This window comes from Juglans microcarpa x Juglans regia, chromosome 3S (assembly GCF_004785595.1).
Source record: "Juglans microcarpa x Juglans regia isolate MS1-56 chromosome 3S, Jm3101_v1.0, whole genome shotgun sequence".
Lineage (NCBI taxonomy): Eukaryota > Viridiplantae > Streptophyta > Magnoliopsida > Fagales > Juglandaceae > Juglans > Juglans microcarpa x Juglans regia.
The window spans coordinates 21,649,175-21,667,896 of NC_054599.1; the positions used below are offsets into that span (position 1 = coordinate 21,649,175).

At 36.4% G+C, this 18,722-nt stretch overlaps 1 protein-coding gene across 1 annotated transcript; it reads right to left on the minus strand.

Annotated features, from left to right (window-relative positions):
- Nucleotides 1-4,563: 4,563 nt before the first annotated feature.
- Nucleotides 4,564-7,753, minus strand: LOC121257377 (protein LAZY 1-like). The gene is made up of 5 exons (XM_041158367.1): nt 7,634-7,753; nt 7,450-7,516; nt 6,331-7,142; nt 5,791-6,091; nt 4,564-4,913 (listed from the first exon to the last, which is right to left on the minus strand). The coding sequence occupies exons 1-5, from the start codon at nt 7,637-7,639 to the stop codon at nt 4,894-4,896; spliced, it is 1,206 nt and encodes a 401-aa protein (XP_041014301.1). The 5' UTR covers nt 7,640-7,753; the 3' UTR covers nt 4,564-4,893.
- Nucleotides 7,754-18,722: the final 10,969 nt, after the last annotated feature.

Consider the following 18,722-nt stretch of genomic DNA (forward strand, 5'->3'; position numbering starts at 1 on the left):
TCATTGAGCCACTAGTTGAGAAAATTTGGAAAAAAGTGGCGGGCTGGAAATTCCAGTTACTTTCACAAGGTGTTCGATTAATTTTATTGAGACATGTGCTGTCTAGTTTGCCTATACATATTCTCTCGGTGACCAATGTTCCGAAGGGGACTTTTGATCGAATAAACTCTATTTTATCCAATTTTTTTTTTTTTGGCGAGGTGGAGGGAAGAAGAAAATTGCATTGGAGATCATGGGCTAAAATTTGCAAACCTACTAACGAAGGTGGTTTGGGGTTGAGAGATTTACATGAGGTTCATAAGTCTCTTCACATGAAGTTTGCATATCGTTTATTATCATCCGAAGGATTGTGGGCTGATTTTTTCCATGCTAAATATCTAAGGGACGGCCACCCTTTGTCATGTGCACCTAGAGCTATGGATTCGAGAATGTGGAAGTCTCTAATGAAGCTCGTCCCTGAAGTTATCGATAACGTTTAGATTCTGTTGCGTGATGGTAATTCTTTTTTTTTTTTTGTTTGATAGATGGTTAGCTTCAGGACCTTTATCAACCAGAATCCAAGATATTGGCAATAAGGCTTTGCGTATTAGAGACTGTTGGAGGGATCAGGTATGGAATGTTGATTTGTTGAAGGATCTAGTGGGAGAGACGATCACAGAAGAAATTTTACGAACCAAAATTTCTGGGCTCACTGGGTTGGACATTTGTGTGTGGAAACCAACGTCGGATGGTAATTTTTCTATTGCTTTTGCGTGGGATGTAATTCGGGAAAAAGGGGTCCAAATGCAGTGGCACGAGTGGCTTTGGAACAAGTGGTTGCCGAAAAAAATTTCCATCTGCAACTGTAAAGCCTGGTTTCAATGTTTGTCAACAGATGAGAGAATTCAAAGTAAAGGGATTTCTATGGTGTCGGTGTGTGATTGTTGTATACCACATGCTAGGGAAAACATAGACCATGTTTTAGTCACAAGTCAGATAGCCTCTCGGGTTTGGGATTTTGCTAATAGACTCGTGAAGGTGCCGTGCTTGAGGTTCAGCACCTGGAAAGCTAGACTATCAGCTTGGATGGTTTGTGCTAAAAAGTCCTCTCTTGTGGGTAATCTAATTGGTATGCTTCTATTTATTATCACTTGGTGTTTATGGACTAGAAGGTGCAAAGTACATATGGAGGGCTGGACATAAATGCGATGCAGGTGTGGTCCTCTGTTAAAGCGTGGATCAAAAAGTTGGCGACTGAGTTGAAAGTGCAACGACAGCTCAATAAAGAGGATCTTGCTGTGCTCCATGATCTAAATTTGGAGACGCCGAGAATTACAAACTGGAAATGTAGGCTCGTTAAATGGTCCAAGCCTCTGTTGGGCTGGGTTAAGCTTAATTGCGATGAGAGTTGTCGGAATAATCCAGGGTCTTCGGGAGGTGGGGGCATTTTACGGGATATGGATGGTAATTTTAAAGCAGCTTTCTCGGCTTATTTGGGTCTTGGTACGAATAATAAAGGTGAATTGAGAGCTATTTTGGAAGGGATTTGGCTTTGTAAAAGCCTTTTTTTTTCTAAGATCATTATTGAAAGTGATTCTAAGTTGATTGTGGATTGGCTCCGATCAGGGACATGCACTCTTTGGTATTTATGGGACTATTGGAATGAGCTTAGTCATGAATTGCAAGGTATGGATACTCGTGTCGTTCATCAATTCCGTGAAGGGAATCAAGCGGCTGATTTTTTAGCTAAACAAGGGGAGCTTCGCAGTGATGTAGTTTATGAAGAATTTCGACAATTGCCGAGGTTCATTAAAGGTGTTATTCGGATTGATAAGGCTGGGTTGCCTTCAATTCGTTCCTAAGGTTCGTTTTCTTTGTTTTGTTTTTAGGCTTGTTTTAATTTTCTTGTTGCTTACTTTTTTGCTAGGCATGTTTAGTTTATTTACTAGGCTTGTTTAGTTCTCTTTAGGGCTATTTAGTTCTGCTTTGATTTCTGGGTCTGTTGTTCTCTTTTGGATGGTTGGTGTTTGGGAGGTTTCTTGTAACTCCTAGATGCTAGTTTTATAACCACGGTATTCCTCCGCCATAAGTGAAGGCTGCTTAATAAACTTGGGACGGGGTCGCTATGAGGGTGGCTACCGGCTCTTCTAAAAAAAAAAAAAAGTACACAAAATTGCATCGTAAAGTCATTGTATTATGCATACAAGATTATAAAAAGAAAGTTACATCATGAAGGATTACAAGGAACAAAAGAAAACTTGGCCCGGGCAAGAACCAGGCGATCAATAGTGCCGTATCTCCCTAAGAATAGAGGCATCCAGTGGAAACCCACCCACATTCCTAGGAGAGCGAACTAGGTTCAGGGTTTGAAGCGGCAAGCGGGAACCATGCGATCAGCATTGCAGTATCTCCCCGGGAAGAGGAGCATCCAGTGGAACCCAAGTACGCTTGGAGGGTAGGCAGTAGTTGAAGCAACGATGAAATCAACTTCGAAACATTTCAAGTTGATTTCTATCTTGAATCGTCTGTTCCTGTCCTCTTCCACCACCACCATCATGCCACCTTCCTACTCCTGCCCTGCAGCGGAACAAGCAGGCAGCTAGTTCCAATGTGAGGGCCTCGGAAGCAAAGTTACGTAGGCAAAGGGGCAAGAACAAGCAGGGCATCATAAGCAAAAGGGCAAGAACAAGAAAATGGGCGATCCAACTCTCCGATCCTCAAACCGCCATATCCAACGACAGGCTGAACACCACCAGAAGATGCATCGCCCCTTGGGGTGTAAAGATGCCACCAAAACCATAGAAAGAATGATAGAAGAAAAGCAAGATAAGAAGGAAGAAACGGAAAGTCACAGAATATAGGAGGAAAAGCGAAGGTAAGTCGAATGAACCCCTCAAGAAAGGAAGATGCCTCCTTTATAGATAAGGTTGGCATATAGTATACCAAGGCATCATAACTCCCTAAATCATCCTGAGTAGCCACGTGTCCCCTCTGGGAAACCGTGATCCCTCGATTATCGAGAAAAACAAAAGTGGCAACCGATACATTGCACGAAGCTAATACGGAATTGATGAGGGATTAATGCATAACCGACAAATTAAGAGCATTCAAACACATGAAAGCCGAAAAGACGTCATTCAAAGTGACCTCGAAACCAATAGAGAATCAGCAGCGAATCACACCATGGTGCAGGAATCGAAGAGGTGTCATTCAATGCAAAACACATAACAGACGTCAAGTTGCCACATATGCAAAATATTAAGACTCTGCTTGGTTCCCATTAGCTACAAAGGAGACCTGCTCGGTTCCCATCAGCCGGAAGAAACTCTGCTCTGTTCCCATCAACCGGAAGGAACTCTGCTCGGTTCCCATCAACTGGAAGGTGTCTTGCATGGTTTCCATCAATAACAATACAACACACACTACTTGATGTCTAAGTTTTTGCGCAACATGAGCCCGGTAAAAGCAATGGAAGAAGACAAACGAATACAAAAAACGAGAAAGAAGAGTGATGCAGAAGTCAACCCGAAGAGAAAGCTTCAATTAATGAGGATAGAAGCAAATGATTAACCCTATTCAATAATTCTGGAAGATCGATTTGCATCCCAACAATCTAAAGAAGGTGAACGGATGGATATGCACGAGCTAACATCACTACCCCCCAAACATTCCCGCACAGGTCAAAAATTCTCATAAAAGCCCTCTCAGCTCAAAAAAAAAACAACAATAACAACAACAACAAAAACTTTTTATAATTTCTAACCCACAAATGTGCTGAAAATTCAAGGGGTATTGTGAAGGGAGTAAATTACTTGGGTCGTATTGGAAGCAAGGCCCAGGTCAGAGCCTAGATATGAGGTCTGAGTAGGGCTGAACATATTGGAAAGGCTCGGGTCAGAACCTGAGTATGATATTTGGGTCGGGCCATGCTCACATCAAAAACCCAATTAGATAAAAGAAAAACTTAAGGAATAAGGAATGCCGGATTCAATGCAACTCAGGAATGTCCAGGCTCAATTCACACCAAACATTAATGAAACTTAGGGAAGAAGGCTCACCGCATTCAATGCAAAGGATAGAACTTGGAGAGTAAGACACGCCGCATTAATGAGATAGGGGAAACTCAGAGGATAAAAGCATGTCGCATTCAAATGCAGCATGAGCTCGGAACGCTCACATCAAGCCTAGATGCCTTATAGCTCGGCGAGTAAGCGTGAACACCTGATCTCCTACAGAGCAACACTCCACTATCGTAGAAACCAGGTCGGTAAGTATAAATAGACACCACTCCCGGCCAACAAAAATGTGAACTTCTACAATCATCTACACAAATCTTCATTATTATTCTCTCCATCTCATCGAGACTAACTTAAATTTCGGAGGTTCAACGGACCCCGAGGTCCCCCTTCTTTCCTGTGCAAGTCATTATCCGAGCACTGCTAGCACTAAGTCACTCAGGCTCCCGAAATATGACATCAATAGTTACATCGATTAGTAGTATGAATATATATATATATAAATATATTAAAATACCCAAAATTTAATTTAACCAGCATCAAATTAGAGCTACAAGGTGGACATAATTTAAGATAATGATCAAATATATAAGCTGCTAGTCTGCATTAGGCAGATATTGCCATATATAATGGCTAAATTACATATTTCTTGCAAAAAAACAGATCTACCTAACAATATTTAACAATCACCACTCACAGACAGGTACTTTATCAGAGGAGACAGCGCCTCTTATTTATTTGTTCAACTCAAGCTCATTAAGTATAACATAATAACTTGTATATATATATATATATATATATATGCCATTAGCAGCCATGGTCACCAAGTATATAGAATCATACAACACTAGACGATCATGTCCCTGTCAAGTGCCAACTTAATTGCTACTTCTGCCTTTTAGAGCTCCAGCACTAGGTCTACAATCCAAATAAACAAAACATTGAATCAGCAATCTAACAACCATATTCCTGGCTAGACCTCTGGCTTGATTTAGATAATAAGATGAGATGATTAGATAATTTGTTAAAAGTAATAAAATAGTTTATAAATAGTAATAAAATAATTTGAATTGAGATATTTTATGAAATTTTGAGAAAAATAGAAAAAAAAAATGTTATAAAGTTAAAATATTATTATAATATAATTTTTTACTATTATTATTTTTAAAAAATTTAAAAAAAAATTGAATTATTTTTGTGTTTTGTTCAAAAATTTGAAAAAATTGTAATAATTAAATAATAATTATATGAAAAAATTAAAAAGTGTTTGTATTAATTGTAGCGTTTGAATATTGAGATAAAATTGATGTTTTATACTGAAATCATTTTGTATTCCAGTGCAGTCGTTGAGTCAGACCAAAACTTAACATATACTGCAAAAAAAATCATACATTCTTTTTTACAACTCTTTAGGTAATTTTATTTTAAATGAGGGATATTTTTATAAAATAATTTATTTTTCAGTAATATAATTTTATAAAATATTTTTAATTTAAAACATGATTATATAAAAAATTATAAAAATAATTGGACGTGTCTCGTTACTTATTAGTCAATGTGGTTCAAAATTGCGAAAAAATTAATGGGTTATCGATCACATTGTTACGTACGTGGTATATATATTTTAAGAAGCTATTATTTAAGTGGTTATTGAAGAGCAAAGGTTTGACATACAGGATTGCAGACACTCGTATAAACATAAATAAGGTGGTTTATTTATTTATTTATTTATTTATAATAGCACAAATATTTTATGAAGGAAAAACAAAAAAATAGAGTATTTCTCAATACTTACAATCTGCATCCGTTTTGATCCAGTGCTCCCTGTTCCCATTTGAATCGCTGCTGTTGAGTACCGTGAACTGCGGCAGGTTAGATTGGCTCTTGTAGCGCCGTAAAATGCTGTTCTTTGAAAGGGATGTTTTAGGATACAACATTATTTCTTCTTCTGGGAGCACCTGATGATCTCCAGTACTGTCGCGGTCCCCGTTACACATGATTACTTTCTTCTTTGTCTCAGTCTTTTGGGTCTTAGTAGGCTTTTGGATTGCTGTTGAGTTTGCAGGGTGAACTTTCCTGTGGAACATTTGGAGGATCTACAAGCCACATGTTATGTTGAATAACAAAGAGCAGGAAGAAAGAGAGCAGAAAAATAGAGAAGACAAGATTAAAGTAGTGGCCGTTGGGTCAGTCTCTTTCATATAATTCATGAAGATGAACTAAAAGTAAATAGCATAAACATCATGGGCATGCACCAGAAATCTTTCAACATGATTCACTTCGATATAAGGATAAATTCTTCTTGATATACTTTTCAATTGCTTAGTAAATGTACCTTATGCATTTTTTTCTCTGCTGAAGCAGAATCAAGAGGCCCACCAGCAGCTGCTGTAGAGCTCCGAGAAGAAGCATGAAGCATTTTTTTCTTCAGCAGTTTTTTCATCAGGTGCATGGCAGATTTAACTGCTTCCTTTTCTGTTCGCCTATCCTCCCTGTCGCACTTTGTTCCAGGATTCTCCTCCGCTGTTTTACTCATCTGAAATAGCTCACCAAGAGATGTTCTATGTTCCTTCTTTGCCACTACCGTTGTTGCTGCTGCTGCTGTTTCTGACAATTCAATTGCTGACCCAAACAGATATCCTTGGAGTGGGCAGACTGAAGTTCCATTCCCATTTGCCTCTGGACCTTCCATTTGCTTACCACCAAGTGTTATGCTGCTACCATGACTACTTCTTCCAGCGCTGACATGGCTGCTTCTCCCGGACGAATAATTGCAGCCATCGTCCTTAACTTCAGCTCCCAACACCTTTTCCAACTCATCGTTGATGAGCTTCAGATCGTTCTCTGTCACTTCTGTTTCGTTTTCAGTTATATTCTCAATAGAGATTGAAAACTTTGGTGTGGACAGTTCATTCATGACTTGGTCTGTACCAAGGGTACCAATTGCAAGAAAGCCATGGAAGAGCTCATGAGATATTGCTGCAGATGATTCTTCTTCGTATTCTAATTCTTCTTCTTCTAGTACTCTTGCTTCCTCTTGACCAGTGAAAGATCTCCGAAGGTAGTGATCTTTTGGGGGTTGTTTAAAGATTTTGGTGCCATAGTTTGGCTTCTGGTGGCATTGAGGATCGTCGAGCGACGTCTGCCCTGAAAGACAACCATAAGAAGGCACTGACTGACACAAAATTTAGAAGAACTACTGTTTCATATTGTCGGAGTGTCACATGTATGTTTGGTTCAAATCATGATTTTAAAACATTTTTTCTTGTAAGGTTTCTTAGAGTTTTTGTGATTAGCTGTGTATAACAAAGAGCTAAATGAGCAGGAACACTAAAGACCTTAACCCTTTACTGAAATGTACGTACAATTAACCAGCTTGTTGGCCATCATTTAGCTGATTTAATTACACAAAGATGCTAGCCCAAAGGCCAAAAATGAGTGGAAGAGATCTTACCAATGGCAAAATCCTTTAGCGGATCGCCGCTGTTTTGGCGGAACTTACGATGCATCCAACCTAGTAACTGAAAGAAAACATGCAAATTAAAGATCAACAACTTGTTAGTATATTGAAATTTGAAGCAGACAGTCCTCATGTTCTCGTACGTAAGGATTAATACAAGCTGAGAGTAGACTCTTACCTTCATCTTTCCGGATAGTTTTTCAGAAAACTTGAGGTTTGATTACTTAAGTTTTGAGAGGATGATCAGGAAGCGCATGAGCTTCTTTACATATATAGATAGATAGATAGCTGTATGCTTGTTAATGAATTATACGATCACGTCAAACAAGTCTTGGAAAGGGATGGTTAGACAGAAACACATAGATGGTTACAAATTCATGTCGGTTATATATGCTTTCTCAACAAAAAGTAAATTAATCAAGTGGGCCAAATGGCCGAGATAGGCCGGGTCCCGACTCCCGACCCCTGATTCTGTATAAGCATTAATGCACATATGTTCATTTGCGAGTTTGATTGTAAATAAAATATTATATCTTGATCTTCTTCTTCTTCTTTTCCCTTTTCATGATTCGTTTTTCATCATGACTCGTCAAATTCTCTGTTTGTATATATATATATATATATATATGTAATTCAAGTTGCAACAAGCACGTGATTCAGTTGTCTTTTAAGTGCCTAGGTCAGGATCTCGATCGATCCCTTGGTGTTCGTAACCAGGATTTTTGCTCTTTAACATGTTTGTGGTTCATGTGCACATGCACTTTTGTATGGGGAAATGATGATGATCATCATCATCTTGGTCTTCTACCATTGAATAGTGGGGAGTGCAGAGAATATTTTCTCGGAGTCGGACCCATATCAAGTCAAACATAATATGCCAATGAAACAGATCTTTTCTTCTTTGGGATTTAGAAGCTTGCCGCGTGCAGTACCGTGCTTTCCAGTATGTCCAGTACTGATGTACTTTTGACTGAGAGGACCCGATTTGATTAGTAAAAAACTGATTTGCCTCTTAAGTTATACAACTCAATTTGACCGCTTGATAAAATTTTTTTTTTTTTTTACTTAATAATTAAGAAATTGATTTTAAGTAAGAGTGTAACCGATCCGGTCCGGTCCGATTTTGGATAAAATTTAAGACCGAACCGCTATGTACCGATTTTATATTTTTCAAAACCGATTACGCACCAGTTACTCTCCTAAACCGGTACTTCCGGTTTAACCGGTTTCCGATCCGGTCCGGTCCGGTTTTTCAGTTTTTTTAAAATGTAAGTTTCACAATTTGTCATTAAAAATTTGTTTATAAAAAAAATGATTTAAAAAAATATGTTTTATACTTTTATTAATATATTAGACTATATAATAGTATTAATATTAGACTATTGGTATAGTTATAAGTTACATATTAGTATTAGTTATAAACTATATATTTAATATTAGTATTAGTTATAAACTTTTAGTAAAAACTTGTAGTATTAATTATAAGTATAACTATAGTCATTAGTCTATATTAGACTATTAGTATTAGTTATAAATTTTTAGTGATTTAATATTAACATTTTATGTAATAATTTATAAATTATAATAAGAAATTATTTCATATATGAATATATATAATTATATATATAAATTTCACATAAAAATTTATAATTATACATAATATATAAAACTTATATATTTTAATATATATATATATAATATTTTGTATAAAAATTATATATACAATAATATAAATATTATTTTTTATATATATTTTTTATCAACCGATCCGGTCCGAAAAATCCTAAAACCGGAACCGGCCAGTTTTCACATTCTAAGAACTGGTTCCGGAGCGGACCGGTTCAGGTCCGGACCGGTTTTTCGATTTGAATTTACACCCCTAATTTTAAGTATATTGAGGTATTTTTTTAGTTCTTTAAAATATTTAAATAGATTAAAAAATGTGAAAAAAAAATTAAAAAGTAACAAGCGGTCAACTTGAGTGGGCTACTCTGGGTGGCAGAGTAGCCCCAACTCATTTGATTAAGCACAGCTTTGGCGAAGGTCTAAATATTTGTGAAAGTTTATTACATATGTGTTGATCAATTTGTATGTGTTTCTGTTTGCAATTACCATCTTGATCTTGATCATCTTGCATAAGCTAGCAAATGGGTGCTTAATTTTTGATCCTGATCAACTCTCTAGAATTGATATCAGGCTTCTACTCAGCATTATTCTTACGTGTCTAAGTTTTAGCTTCATCTTTGAGCTATTCATTATTTCGAATTAATTCTTTAATTTATGAAAATTTGTCAATATTCTAGCTAGGTAGTAGGTATATATCCTACCCTCAGTCTTAATTCCCTTCATTTATAAGAACAATTATGCTAGATACAAGCGGCAGGTAATCGGGATGTGACGTGGAATAAAAAATAAAAAAGTAAAAAAAGAAAAATAAGACCTCTCTCTTTTCAGCTTCTTCAACAGTGCTCAACGTCATAAACCCAAACCCACAACTCTAATCAGTCTCCCTATCGTAAATAACTTTGGCAATCTCCACCGTCCCGGCCTGCTCGAAAAGCATAACCAATTTCTGACTATCAACGTCATAAGGCAAATTTCCAACAAAAAGTTTTACTTCTTCTGGAGATTCTACAAACCGGTCTTCATGTTCTTCTATCTCCTTAAAAACCCCATCATCACTACTCTCTGCCTCAGCTTCAACGCCCTCCATGACCGAATCCTCTCTCTCAGCTTCCCAACCCGAAACACGGTCCTCGGTGTCAATGGTGATGGTGTTGCTTTCTTCTTCTTGTTGAGCCCAGACTGCTAAGGAGGCAGATTGGGTCTTGTTTGAGGTCTGGGCTACAAAAGTAGCTATGGAGGAAGATGGAGGAAGATTGGGTCTTATTTGAGGTCTGGGCTGAAGGTAGCTATGGAGGAAGATTGGGTATTGTTTTTTAGGGAGAGACGTGGGGAAAAGAGTGAAGAGTGAGAGCACGAGAGGTTGAGCTTGATAGGTTTGGAGGGTATAGAGAGAATCCGATATGGGTTTTTTGTGGTGGTGGTAAAGAGTGAGGGAATGGTGGTTACGCAAGATGAGTCGGCCATTGACAAGGCCTTGAAGACTAACGTAACTGTAGCAGCCATTTCGATTGAGACGGAGAGGAGGGGGCGGGGGGAGAGGTTAGAGGAGACTAAGGAGTGAGACCTTGAGTTCGCCTTCACTTTCTTAAGAGAGATAGAAGGAAATTAAGAGAGAAGGAAAAATAAAAACACTAGCATGGCTACGCCGATTGCAAGCCGTTTACATCATGCGCTTGCAAGTAGCATTTTTCTTAGTCTTAATTCCCTTCATTTATAAGAAAGAGAATTGCTGATGTAACAGATCACATGATGATATATAAATCGTTATGATATATACTGAAACGACACTTCAAGTCATGGAAAAGAAAATCAAAACGCTTAGAAATTCATGACACTCGAACTTGGAAATCATCATATATATCTTAGATTTAATCTATTAATATTTTTTAAATACTATAGATTTGAGTTGCTGTAATCAGATTGTCTCATCATGAGATCAATTTATGCTTCATTTAACATGTCGTATCGAATCAAAAAAAAAAAACATGTACATGTCAACATTATAAGAATTATATAAAAGATCTACATGAATTAAGCTGATTATTAAATGTCATTGTTTTCATAATATAATATTTATTAATCCTTCTGAAAAGAATAATATTGAATAAAATTTGTACATGTTGATCTTGAAATTGTATCTAGCTAGCACTGCCGATAACAAAATAGAAAGACGTATGACACAAGTACTACTTCTTGGGTACTACTTTGGTGATGTGGACTCATGTCTAAGTTACTAGGTGTGTGATCGTCTTTTGTTAGCATTTTATGTTCAATATTTCCAGCAGCCATCGTTATCATTAGAGCAGGTGTTGTTTTCTCTCCGAAAAAGCCCATTTGGAACAGGACTTTTCACTTTGAAAATAGTATGTGTTAACGTCGTGTTTCGCACGCCTTTAGGTCGGATTCTAGCAACTTAGGTTTTCGGGTTTTGACCTGCACACTTAAGCAAATACGAAGAATGAGGGGTCTTGGTGGTGGTCGGGGAGTCTCCGATGCCAAAGTCAGTATATCTCCTTAGTAGTTTGTACATAAGCTTAGAAGGATAAGAAAAAGTTCTTCGTAACAGGAGATCGACTTTAATACTAGGTTCCGGGTGGGGTCAACCCATCCTTGACTTTGAGGAACCTATGTCCTTTCCACTGTTCATTTGTCAAAATCTTTTAATGCAATGTGACTTTTGGGGCGGCGTCGTTACTGTGGCATGGAGTCCAGGTAGTGGTGCTATTAATGCAGTGTGGCTTCCTGACTCACTTTATCTTGCAGGCGTCTCCTGCAAGCGTTCTTTGCTAAACCTCTCCATGTCCGCTATCAGGAAATCGAGGATTCTCTATATTTTTTACCTACCTGCCTGTGCAGGCTCAGAGGGCAAGGTGTCATCAGGAAGGTGTCAGGGCGGCGAGTCTCATCTGCCCCTACCTTCCGCTTTCTCTGTGCGTGGATTGCTTCAGAGATGAATTTTGCTCGTGATCCGAGTACTTTGCAGAGGCTCACTGACATCCGAGTACTTTGCAGAGGCTCACTGACTCCTTTGGAGGAGGGTTGTTGGCCTTGATTGGGCTTGGCCGGATTTTCTGACTTATTTGATCCCCAATAGTCCTTTGTGAGCTTGCTTTAAGAGCCGATAGGGGGGAAAATCCTATTACAATATGCATTGCCCCCACGAGCATATTTATTAATAAAAGGGTGAAGGTTAAAAGAGAAAAGGGTTCAGGACTTAGAGACAAAGGAGACAGAGCCATCCTTGATGAGAAGGAGAAACGTACTCGAACTCCCATGCAATTCTAGAAATCACTTAGAATATACCACCGATCAAGACTTCAAGTAGCATGATTGCGACAAAAAACTCCATTTTAGACACAACTCGGGAGAAAAATGGACGTGAACCTGGTCCTACCACAAGTTCAAACAAACAGAGTACACACATGCATTCACAAACCTAGGGTAACAACTAATAATTAAAGGCTCATGTGAACCTGATCCTAGCTCCTTAAAGTTCCACTAGCTCTATATTTTAATTAGGTGATCTTTGGAATATTATGGATTCATGCATGCCCCATGTTTCTTAGACATAGATATGGCCTGAGAATTAATAAGAAAACCCCAGTGGCTGGGATGAGATCAGGTATTAAGCAATCTTCAATTGGATATCTAAATGCTTGATCTTAATAATTAATTTGTAGTTTCCAAGAGAATTTTGACAGAAAATGAGAAGAAATTAATCAAGCTCATGAAGACTGGTCACATGATGATGATCAGCTGGTGATCATCACTTAATTAGGGTTAATTTCGTTTGATATTGATATTAATTCATTTATTACGGTTTTAGTACACAAAAGGTTCACTGATCATGATCAGGATCAATGAATAACAATGGTCGGATCGAATTAGAAGATATAATATGCATGGTTATTGAATCTGGAATATTTAAACCAGCTTTCTCTTCCAGCTTCTTTCTAATTACTGTTCCATGGTTACGGGATGCATGCTGCATGCCAAAATGCTTAAAAGAAAGGACGGAATTACTAATAATTGTACCATCGATGCATGATAAGATTGGAATGCTCCCAATGCATGTTCGAGAAGTACGTTCCATCAACGTGATTGATTAATTTGTAGATCATATATATATATATATATATATATAGCTAGCATACTGATCTTCTGGATATATCATGATAAGGTTTAGCAAAATAGCTGGAGGTTGATTGGGACGCGTGCATACCATTGAGATCTATATGCATAATCATACCATGTATATATTCTGATCAATAACCTGACAGCTAGCTATTGATCATGCTTTATAGTTTAGATTAGGAGTGGTAATATGTGACACGACCCGTTAACTCAACACGAACACGACACGATAAAAGCGGGTTAGGATTTAGCCTTAACGGGTTCGGGTCAAAACGGGTTGACCTATTAAGACACGATTGCTTAACGGGTTGATAACGGGTCAACCCATTTTGACCCGTTATGACCCGTTAAGAAAGTTAAAATTACAATTATACCCTTATACCTAAAAAATAAAATTGTTGGAATTTTAATTTCGATATTTTTATTGTTTAGATTGTAATTTTGAACTTGCAGTTAGTTTTATATTTTTTATAGATATTGTGATTTTAACATTTATATAAAAATATGCTAAACTTAACTAGATCAAACGGGTTAATTTTGGGTCTGTTCAATCCATTTACATAAACGCGTCAAAACGGGTTGACACGACACAACCCGTTATGTTAATGGATCGTGTTAGGGTTTGAGATTTTGACACGATAAGCTTAACGGGTCGGGTTAGGGTTGACCTATATAGTATAATATGCACGCTTGACACGACACAAACACGACCCGTTAACACGATTTAACACCCCTAGTTTAGATCAGTATGTAATAAGAAAAGTCTCGATCATGAAGTTTTGAATATATTGATGCATGTCCGAGTATGCCAACAATTAGTACGTGATCTTGTCCACCGATCGACGACGTCCACTGATCTTTAACACCTTTTCTCATGCTTAGGTCCAATAGATCAAATTAACTCATGAAAAGTACTTATCTAAGACAAATAGACCGATGATCCAACCAAAACATGAAGGGGGGCCGGGATCGAGAACAGACGATTGGTCTAGTATGTACACTGTACCTAGATATATCAGTCCAAGAAAAACCAAACCCGGTTAATTTTAATATCATGTAATTAAACATGATCTAATTCCTGGTTGAAATAAAAATAATTTACCCCTCATTGCATGTTCCCTAACTAATACTTGATAGTAATGGAACTTAATTAACACTTGGGTTAAAATATATAGCTTGCCTGTTGTTAACGGTCTAATCATTAGGATCATAACATTCCGTCACGTCTTTAAATATGATATCTATATATCATGTTAGCTAGTCCACTTATTGGCACGAATCTGAGGCTAGCTTAGCTTTTTCTTTTTTTCTAGCCTGTGTTGTGTCGTCTTCCTGATTTGAAGTCGTGACATGGTGCTGTCCCTTATAATAAGCAATAACTGTCAGACAGTTAAATCATTATTCTTAATCCTAAGACCCATCATTGATCACATCTCAGTATAAGTTTGTCATTGAATACTACTTTAATTAAACCCAGTAACTTTATGATAAATCTGAAAGGGATTAAAACAAAGTTTACATGTTTTCTTGCCCAGCAATCTCTGAGAAAGCTGCTTTACAACAATGCATGGTTAGAACTGATCAGATCAAACAAATACAAGAGAAATAGCTAGGCCGGTTGAGTTCAGCAGTTCAGGTGGAGGACTATAATAATTACCACGGTCGGTCATGCTATAGACAACAACATTCAGATCTGCAAATGCTCTGGAAATCATATCATGTACACTTGGACAATAATTTGACACTCAAAAGAAAGATCAGATAAAAAAACAAAAACGCTACACCTCCACTGACAACGAGCACGCCATTTGTTTGCCCGTCGTTGCCTTCCATGCATGCAAACAATAATGATCGTGCTAAACGCGTGGGGTCCAAGTGAATGCCTGTGCCATCCTTCCAGGGAAAGCAAACATTAAGCTAAAATACGAAGTTAAGTGACAGTTTCCTGCCACAAACATGAGAGGCTTCGAGTCTCCAGGAGACACAAAGCTAGAGTTCACATATACTTTGCATGTTCTTCCCAACTCAACCCTTTTATTTATATATATATATATATATATATATATATATATATATTGCTTTCTGCACAAAATATTATATGGTGCTGTTTGTATAAATGCCGTAGCCCTAGCTGATCTGAATGAATTAGTTTAATACATGGCCGATATATTCTCGACTCTGTCTAGGTTGGTTGAAGGGAGAAGAATCCAAGTTTTCGCTCAGAGCCATAGGGAGCAGTAGGAGCTTTGACACCACACGATTGCATGATCATGAAAGCAGTCACGTGCACATTAGACAAACCATGCAGCCTGACCAGACTGGTGGTTGGCGATGCTATCTCTGCAATCTTTTTTTTATTTTTTCAGAAAACTGGAGGCCGTGGTGGTCGAGAGGGATTGAAATATTGAACTCACTCTCGTGACAATAAAAATATGGATTCATTTGTATCTTAATGAATCATTGTGATTTTTTTTATGATAAAGGGCATTAATGTGGCGCTAGCACACTTAGAAATTAAACACTTGTGTGAGGGGAAAAAATCATCTAAAAATGAATATTTGACACGTTACATGGATGCGGCCGCATATATTAATGAAAAGAATATAAAATCGTAGAAAAGTCTAGAACTTGCAAAAAAAAAATCACAAATCTAAAGAGGACAATGCTATTATGCTCTTTAATTTATACAATGTAGTGCCACGTGGCTTGTTAAAAAAAGTAAAAACACAAACATAAAAAGGTAGAGAAAATCAAGAAGTATTATAGTATCACATCAAAGAGACAAAGTGAATGGTATAAATTAAGGGTATAGAAACATTTTCCTTCTAATAAATCTTCAATTAACTCAAAAACCAAACTAAATAATAATAACAAAACTTTCTTATTTCATATAAATACAACATTAAAAAAAAAAAAAAAAAAACAAAACTTAACAAAAGGAGGTGCAGCCAGCCACCCTTGGCAGCCGGGAAAGGAAGGTAGGATTGGGCCGGCTTAAGTTAACTATACTAATACTATTATAAATTTATACGTATACTATAATTTATTCTATAACTCTTATAATATGTTAATATATTAATATATTAATATATACTAGTACTATATATTATAGTTATACATTAAAAAATATAACTATGTAATATTGTGATATATTAATAGTTAATTATATACAATTAATTATATAAATAATATATATAAATAATAAAATATATTTATTTATTTTTTTAATTTTCATTTTGTCAGATCTGGTCAGTTTCTCTAATCCAGACCGGCTGAATCTCATCTCTACTTACAACTACGAGTGGCCCACATTGCTTGGCCACCACCACCCTTGGGCAGCCCAAATGGCATCGTACAATGGGTGGCTGTGGAGGCCCAATTAATCACTTGGAGAGAATGAGAAAAAAGTGTCTCGTTCCATTTTCAACTTTCTTTCTTATATAATTTAATGATTAATTATCAGTGATTCCACCAAAGGAATATATAGTACTTGTAAAAGATGTGTTTCACACGATCAGCCACTTGAATGACCTGCAATGAACAATCCGACGGCACTTCATGTACCATTTATAGAGATGCAGGGACGTGTCTAGGGAGTCGATAACTATATGTTCCTTACATTTATCTTTAATTATCCCTTAACAAATGAGGAGGGAATAACTATTCTGATTTATAGGGTTTATCCATATCAGGATAACTGCCTTCATCTTGAAGCGTTATTTCTTTGCAAATAATGTTGCTCTCATGTTGATATCATGCTTCCATGGACTCTTGGGCTGCGAGCCTTATAGGTCAAAATAGTAAGTTAGACCTACTTATCAGTCATGAGCCCGGCAGCTAGAGGACCCAAATATCCTCTCCATCACGTTTTTTTTTTTTCCATCTTAGCTTCCCAAATGCACCTTTTTTTTTTTTTTTTTTTTTTTCCGAGTAAATGTGTCGTTAATGTCTATTATCTGCGCGACATAGCCCACCCTTCAACTTGGAATTGGTTTTTAAGCCTAACTTACATCTGGCCCAAACGACAGGTGAAGCCTAAGCCTTCGTAGATCTGAAAAGGCCCATTCTCTAGTACAGACCTCATTTTTCACTTATTTTTTGCTTTTTCTTTTTGTTATTTATCACTTGTAAAGAATGGTAAAACATAATAAATACCAGATGATAAATTCAGAAGGTGTTTCTTAAGCCAGAACAAGAAAAGATACCGATTCATGTTGTATCACTGTCTTAATTCATTTTTTAATCCAATAGAAGAAACCATTTTCTTGCCAAGGTGTTCATCTGTTTCATGGCACCCTCCCTCTGCCAGACTCTAAACTCCATCCATGAAATTTCTCATATAAAAATGGAGTCTCGATGCAAATTGCAATGTTCATGCAAAAATTCTCTCTAAATCAAAAATTTCCTAATAAAGATTAAGTCAGTTATTAGTTGAAAATGTGGTATAAAATCTTAATCAATAATTTTACTTTACAAAAGGATAGGAATTATTTTTAAATAAAAATACAGTATAAAAATAAAAATAATTTTATTTAATTTTACCTTAAAAAAAAAAAAAAAAACAAACCCAACTTCACTCAAAATTTTAATCTTAGGATGTGTTTGGATGTTAAAATGAGTTGAGTTGAATTGTGATGATAAAATATTGTTAGAATATTATTTTTTAATATTATTATTATTATTTTAAAATTTGAAAAAGTTAAATTATTTATTATATTTTGTATTAAAATTTAAAAAAATTACAATAATAAATTGAGATGAATTAAAATAAGTTTGATAACTAAACGCACCCAACTCCGGAACCATTGAGCCGGCGCTGCACTTTATGGAACAAAAAGATGTTGGTTAGGATCAACTGCATATGTGCTTAAAAATCAGGTTATTGGGGAAATCAATGATCATCCTTTATTAAAATTGAGAAGATTCTCTTCTCCAGAGTTCAGAAGAAATATCAGTAGGGGTGATGCCACAAGTAGGAGGTGCATGGGTCATGCTGACCCACTCGATCGACTCCAATGCTTTTCATTAATGGCCTAAGCAAAGCTAGTTTTTGTCTCTCACAGTACTGCAAACAAATTAGATGCAAGTCAATTTTAGTACCCCAGCTATTTAGGTCTGATTTGGATATATAAAATTATCTTATTTTATTATATTATTATAATTTTTTTAAATTATCACATAAAATATAATAAATATTTTAATTTTTTTTAAATTTTAAATTAAAAATAATATTAAAAAATTATTATATTCTAACAATATTTATTTTTATTAAAAAATTATATTCTATCAATATTTTATTCAATTTTTAATAAAATATCTTATCTCATCTGAACTGCATAACTAAACGAAACCTTACTTCTTTTGCATTTGTCTGTCTTTTTTATCACTCCCTCAAACATCAAACATATGGAGTAATGGATAATAAGGCTTTAAACTTGACAGCAAGTTTCCCACATCCCCAAACAAAGAATGGATAAATTGAGAGCCCCGTGATCTTAAGAGATCTT

Bases quoted from the DNA above. Each gene is read 5' to 3' on its own strand.
- LOC121257377 (XM_041158367.1), bottom strand. The intron at 7,143-7,449 runs GTAAGATCTCTT...GTTGTCTTTCAG, and splicing joins GCTAAAGGATTTTGCCATTG to GGCAGACGTCGCTCGACGAT. The intron at 6,092-6,330 runs GTACATTTACTA...TGTGGCTTGTAG, and splicing joins CAGAGAAAAAAATGCATAAG to ATCCTCCAAATGTTCCACAG.